This window comes from Brassica napus, chromosome C6, assembly GCF_020379485.1.
Source record: "Brassica napus cultivar Da-Ae chromosome C6, Da-Ae, whole genome shotgun sequence".
NCBI lineage: Eukaryota > Viridiplantae > Streptophyta > Magnoliopsida > Brassicales > Brassicaceae > Brassica > Brassica napus.
This window is the reverse complement of record NC_063449.1, coordinates 9,873,657-9,880,398: the sequence shown is the minus strand read 5'-3', so window position 1 is coordinate 9,880,398 and position 6,742 is coordinate 9,873,657. Positions and strand designations below refer to the sequence as shown.

The following is a 6,742-nucleotide window of genomic DNA, read 5'->3' as shown; positions in this document are numbered from 1 at the left end:
TGCCCGAAGAATCTTTGGGTAGAGGAATGAGAACAAAGAAGTCGTCTGTATTGCTCAACGAGTACGTGACGTATTCAGCTTGTCTCAGTGATAAACCCTCGTACGTTTCTCCATCTGGAACAACGAAGTCTTCAGGTACGTGTTTATATCCTCTAGATAAATACATGTCCCATCATCGTCTCTCACCCTCAATGCAGATTTTTGCTGCAACACTCACGGACAATATTGAACCAACTTCGTATAAAGAAGCGGTTAAACATGAGGTTTGGAGAGGTTCTATGAAATTTGAGGTCGTTGCCTTGAAGGAAAGGGACACTTGGACTATCACGGAGCTTCCTCCGGGTAAGACAGCCATCGGTTGTAAATGGGTGTACAAGATCAAGTACAATGCGGATGGAACCATTGATCGACACAAATCAAGACTGGTTGCTCTTGGGAACAATCAAGAAGAAGGCATTGATTACTAGGCGACGTTTGCGCCTGTTGTCAAGATGACAACGGTAAGGATCGTTCTCGAAGTAGCTGCGGCTAAGGGATGGGAACTGTTTCAGATGGACGTTCATAACGCATTTTTGCATGGGGACCTTGAGGAAGAAGTTTACATGAAATTGCCTCCTAGTTTCTCTACTCCTGATGATAAGAGAGTCTGCAAACTCAAGAAATCTATCTACGGACTTCGACAATCCCCACGGTGCTGGTTCTCGAAATTGTCCAACGCTTTGCTTGATTTTGGTTTTAAACAGAACTACAAGGATTAATCATTATTTACTATGATTCGGGGTGGATCGACATTGTTTGTTCTGGTATATGTGGACGATTTGATTGTGGGTGGAAACGATTCTACTCTCATTTCATCCTTCAAATCGTATTTGAGTAGGTGTTTTCACATGAAAGATTTGGGTGTGTTGCGGTACTTCTTGGGCATTGAAGTGTCACAAGGAAAGGAGGGGATCTATCTGTCTCAGAAGAAGTATGCTCTTGACATTGTCAAAGAGTGTGGCCTGCTTGGAGCAAAGCCGACACCTACACCCATGGAACAGAATCACAACTTGGCTCGCATTGATGGTGAGTTTTATACAGATCCGACTGCGTATCGACGGTTAGTAGGTCGTCTTGTTTACTTGGCCGTCACGAAACCAGAAATCAGTTACGCTGTCCATACATTGGCGCAGTTCTTGCAAAGTCCTCGCCTCAAGCATTGGGAAGCTGCGATACGGTTGGTTCGATATCTAAAAGGAGTTCCTGGACAAGGGATTTTCTTAAGCGCCAACAACGATCTACATATTTCAGCCTTTTGCGACTCAGACTGGGCCGCATGCCCTCTCATGCGACGCTCTCTTACTGGTTTCTTGGTTATGTTAGGAGACTCAATTGTGTCATGGAAGACAAAGAAGCAACACACTGTTTCAAGATCGTCAGCAGAGGCTAAATATAGAGCAATGGCAATGACGTTGAGTGAACTAAAATGTATGAAGGAGATTCTTGAAACATTTGAAGTACGACAAACAAGACCGATGAACCTATATTGTGACAGCAAGGCGGCACTACACATAGCTGCCAATCCAGTGCTTCATGAACGCACGAAACATATTGAAGCTGACTGTCATTTTGTTCGCGATGCGGTACAGGACCAGTCGATTGTCACGTCTCATGTTCGAACGACAGATCAGTTGGCCGACATTTTAACGAAAGCTTTGTCAGTCAAACAGTTTGGCTATCTACTGGGCAAGATGGGCATTCGCGATCTACATGCACCATCTTGAGGGGGAGTATTAGGATAATGATAGAAGACTAGTAGATAAGTTTCGATATCAGTTACGCTTGTTGTTATCTCCTATATTTTGGGATGATACGATATGGCCATCGTATGTATAAATACTCGATTGTATGTTCATCAATAAGAGACAAACGTTTACAACTTCTTAGCATCAAGCCAAGAAAAACCTAAGATGGATATCTCATTCGTGGCTCTGAAACTTCAGTAACCGTGGTGGTGGCTCCTGTGCTTTTGGATAAGTCACACTCCTTACTCGAATCTGTATTGAAAACCTTTTACCAATTAGCGTAACACATCATACATCTTCGAAAACATACATGACACAGTAGACTTATTTCGACTCAAGGTTAAGCCAAAGTCTTAGCATTTGGAGATAGGTAACACCACAACGATACATAGATAGAAGAGTGGTATTTATTAGTTATTTATCTATACCAGGAGGAGTCAATACCATGACTCAGCTGTTTCTTTTTTGACATTGATGGATACCACAATTTCAGATTCTAAGAGAATTTTATAATGACAGAAGAGAGAGAGCAGACAGCTTCTCTATTTAATCTGTGGTCGCTTGAATGATGTGTTTGACATAGGAAGTGTCATCTCTACCCTTGATCTTTCTTGATTCTGGATCATCTGAGCTGTTATTCCTCTTCGACCACCTGACCCTTCTCCAATACTTTCACCGGAGCTCTTCCTCCGCCTCTCGTTGTGTCCAGCTAAGCGCTTCCGGCAACTTTTTTTAGCTTCATCAAACTCTAGGAGCTCATGGAACCTGTTTCAAACATATATGGCTATATAATAAAATCAATGTTTCTAAAAATTGGTCGCCTAGGCAGCAAATCGGTCATAACCAAACCAATTTTTTTAATCCGATTTAAACGGTTCAAATCCATTTAAACTATCCTAAAAAGGTAAAATGGTTAAGGTTAGTCTATAGCGGTTAAATAAATAAAAACAAAAGGTAAAATTGTATATCTAGTTTTTTTTTTATAATTCATCAAAATAAAATTATCATTAAATCCAAAATTTGATAAATATCTATATAATAAATAAATAATTCATTAACGTTTAGATTTGGTCTAAATTACGACTAATTAGCCACTAATCCTCTACACAAAAGCTTAGTTATGAAAACTAAATAAAATTATGCAATAAACTTATTGAAGGGTAAGGTTTGTGTTTGTCAGGTACCTGCTGCATTGTTGACAGAACCGTTGTTTAACGCCTGTGAGATAGACAGAAGATGCCTTTGCATGAACTTCACACACTTTGTGCCTCCGGTGATACTGTTTAGCTTCTTTCAGATCAGCTGTGCATCTATCTACTTGGCAAAGCCGTGATGAGCCACGATCATTGCTGCCGCTAGATCCTTTAAACCTATCGGTCACACCTTTCCTCTTCTCTTCCTCCTCTCCATCTGTATCATTCTCCAATTCTTCTTCCACAAGGTAAGACACACTAGCCTTCTTTTTCAGATACCCTTGTCCTTGTGTTTTCTTACCATCCATTTTTGGAGAGAAGCTCTTGTAAGTTTAGCAAAGTTGAGGAATTGGACTTGGTGATATTATTGACGAGGTTGAACCATTTTAAAGTGGTGAAGTAAAGTGGGGATATGTACCATTGTCTTCTTGTGCGCTTCTATTGTGGAATAAGTGCATGATCACGTTGATGTGCTAGGTCAGGGAAAAATAATTAGTGGAGAAGAAAGAAAACGACATATGTAGATTGGGTATAGAAACTTTTAAGATGTTCTTGACATTTTCATTTGTTTGTTTGTTTTAGACAATAGAAGTGTGAGATTTCCATTTGTTTGTTTATTTTTGATTCAAAATGAAGATCCATGTTATTTTGAAGATATAACTGATTGCCTTATAGATAGTGTCTTTACTGGACTGACACTGTAATGCAATAGTACACAAGGTCCATAGTTTTCACAAGAATTTAACAATATCTTTTGTTCTTTATGAACCAAACAAAAGTTATTTTAATAATTGATGTGACACTTGAATTATTTTGCTTGCTGCAACCTTGATCGCGTTTTGGATTTGGGATGTTAGATGTCCTAAGCATGCATGGATATTATCTGTGTGTTTGGACCATGACAAAACGACACGAATAGAGTAGATGCTTATATACGATCGAACCCATTAGGTATTGAAAGATTCTTTGTAGAAGTGGGGAATTAGGGAATTAGGGAATTGCAGGTTGAAGGATGGAGATAAAACAATGATATTGCTTTAAATAAAGGGTTGATGCAAAAAAAAATATCTGGAACCAATACTCTAAGACAGAGATTTGTTTTGAGTTCTAAGGTTATTTTTGTAGCCTTTTTCACTGTAAAATGTAATAATGTCTCTCACGGTAGCATCCTATGTCTTTGCTTCCTAAGAGAAGTCATCAGATTTCTTTACATCATAAACTCTGAATAGAGTCACTTAAAACATATGATGGTTACTATAAATCTTTGAGTTGAACTGCTAGAGAAGTAGCAGCAGCAAACATATGAAGTCTTTCACTGGTTTACTCAAACTCTGTCATCTTCCTTAGTCTTTTTTCGGTACAAGTGTTCTCTTGTATTTTAGTGTCTGAATGATAATTTTACTGAAACTGGAATACTAGAATTAGTGGTTAGTGAAAGAGACAGTACACAGGTTATCACATGCCACATTGTACTCTTCCTGACGCAACTTAGCTTCTTTTTTTATCTTTTTTTTTTGTCAACAACTTTACAGATTCATATTGACTCTGTGAGCCACACCGGGAGACTTGATCCATGTGAACTACAAAAGACGTTTCCTTCCTAGCGCTTCGTGCTAAGCTATCCGCCTTTTTGTTCTGCGTTCTTGGTACATAGATAATCTCTGCTCGGAAAAAATTCTCTTTCAGGCTCTTTATATCTTCCAAATAACTTGCAAACGCTGACTATTCTTCTGGTTCTGAAACCATCTTCACCAATTGAGAACAATCAATTGCAAACGTAACATGAAATTATCATAAGTTTCTCATACATTCCATTGCCCATAGTAGCGCTTCCATCTCTGCATGAAGAGGAGAGAGGGTAGCCCGTACATTCCTTGCCCCATCAAGCCCTCAAATTCTTCTAAAGTATTGTACCATCCTTGACCTAAAAAAATATCGTCCTCTTTCCAGGAACCATCCGTGAAATACCATCTTCCGGGAATTGACGGAAGAGTACTAGCCTCTACCTGTGGAATCTTCTTTTGTTCGTTCAAAATATGTGCCTCAACCCAGAGTGTAGATTCCGTTTCTGCCAATTTAAGGGTATCCCTAGGATCCATGTCCAGGTTACTAAACACTTTATTATTTCTTCCTTTCCAAATGTACCATAGTATCCATGCAAACTGATGGTCCTCCATCTGTGGAACAACTCTCCAGAAGAGATGATCCATGTTCACAAAGAGAGAGCTTGTTGGGAAAATAGTTGGATTTGTTGAAATCTTTGAGAGAGCCCACACCTGAAGTGCAGGAGGATATTCAAAAAACACATGGTTGATCGATTCCTCATCAGCTCCACATCTTGCACAACAAGTATCTCCTTGTATCCCTCGCGCTTGCAAATTCTTCTTAACTGCTATACACCATGTCACCAATTGCCATAGAAAATGTTTAATTTTCAGTGGACACCGTATTTTCCAACAAAATGCCTTCAAAACATCAACTGTGGGCCCAAACAATAATTGTGGTTTTTCCTTATCTGGGTATATCCTTTCAATCTGATATCCAGATTTAACCGTATATTTTCAATTGTTTGTGAAATGCTATCCTTCCTTATCTGTCATCATAGTTCTACTCAGTGGTATACTTTCTATCATTTTCACTTCCTGTGGGTCCACCAAAGCCCGAAGCGCCTGTGAATTCCATCTTCGCCAATGAGGATCAATAAGAGAATCCACTGTCAGGTCTGGGTAAAGATTGTGTTGATTTTTATTAGCTGGTCTCGGGCGAGTGGTTAGGAGCCAAGGATCATTCCATACAGATATAGAGGATCATGTTCCCACCCTTTTGATTAGTCATTTGCTTACCAAAGATCTAACAGATACGATACTCCGCCAGCCATACGAAGGAGAATACTTACCAGAAATCATTCCATACAGCTTCTTTTTTTATCAAAAGCTGCATTTATTGTTTTTACATAACTAAATAAACTTGCGTCTATGAGTGAGGACTGGTTTTCTGGTTTTGTTTGGCTGGTTAGAAATGAAAATTATTTAGTTTGTTTTTCAGACCAGAATTATATTTGAAAGATTAGTTATACAAATTTAAAGATATTTTTCTTATTTCTTTTAAAACAAATCATTACAAATAAACATTTTAGCATAATCCAATTAGTAATAAAATAAATTTCTAAATAAAAATAATATAAGACGTAAATAAATAAATTTACTTTAAAAATTATATATATCATCTAATTTAAAACAACCTCTTAAAAACATACGAAAATAAATACAGAGAAAAAGACAAATAAATAGCAATAAGTAAATAGTTCAAAAAGGAATAACAATACTCCTTCCGTTTCAAAAATTTAAATTTTCTAAAAAAAAATTGTTTCAAAAGATGTATTTTTTATACTTCCAATGTAATTTTTGTCAATTAATGATAAAAAATTGTGAACTTCAAGAGCATTAATTGCATTTCTTGAAGTTTTACTGGTTTAGAAATACGATAAATATAAAACTACAAAAAACTATGCATTAATAACTAAGTTTTATTATATTTTATAAATAAGCGTGAAAATCCTAAAACATGTATTATTCTGAAACGGAGGGAGTATATTTTTTTTGGGAAATTGATACTTTTTAAATCAAGGTAAATGAAAGTAACTCACTTGAAAGAAAAAAGAAGAAGAAAGTAACTCATTTGAAATCTTTATGAGTAACATGTTGACATTTAGGTTTTGGACTATCTTTTTTTTTTTTTTTTTTGACATCATAATAGACTAGAAGC

At 37.2% G+C, this 6,742-nt stretch overlaps 1 protein-coding gene across 1 annotated transcript; it reads right to left on the bottom strand.

Moving 5' to 3' along the window:
- Nucleotides 1–1,863: 1,863 nt before the first annotated feature.
- LOC106454903 (squamosa promoter-binding-like protein 4) lies at nt 1,864–3,754 on the bottom strand. The gene is made up of 3 exons (XM_013896982.3): nt 2,969–3,754; nt 2,384–2,549; nt 1,864–2,036 (listed from the first exon to the last, which is right to left on the bottom strand). The coding sequence occupies exons 1-3, from the start codon at nt 3,283–3,285 to the stop codon at nt 1,959–1,961; spliced, it is 561 nt and encodes a 186-aa protein (XP_013752436.2). The 5' UTR covers nt 3,286–3,754; the 3' UTR covers nt 1,864–1,958.
- Nucleotides 3,755–6,742: the final 2,988 nt, after the last annotated feature.

What these genes read in the sequence shown, in the direction of transcription:
- LOC106454903 (XM_013896982.3), bottom strand. Translation starts at nt 3,285, where the DNA reads ATGGATGGTAAGAAAACACAAGGACAAGGGTATCTGAAAAAGAAGGCT. An exon ending in TTCTGTCAACAATGCAGCAG is followed by an intron (nt 2,550 to 2,968) that starts GTACCTGACAAA and finishes TGTTTGAAACAG; the next exon opens with GTTCCATGAGCTCCTAGAGT. An exon ending in AGAATCAAGAAAGATCAAGG is followed by an intron (nt 2,037 to 2,383) that starts GTAGAGATGACA and finishes TTTTCAATACAG; the next exon opens with ATTCGAGTAAGGAGTGTGAC.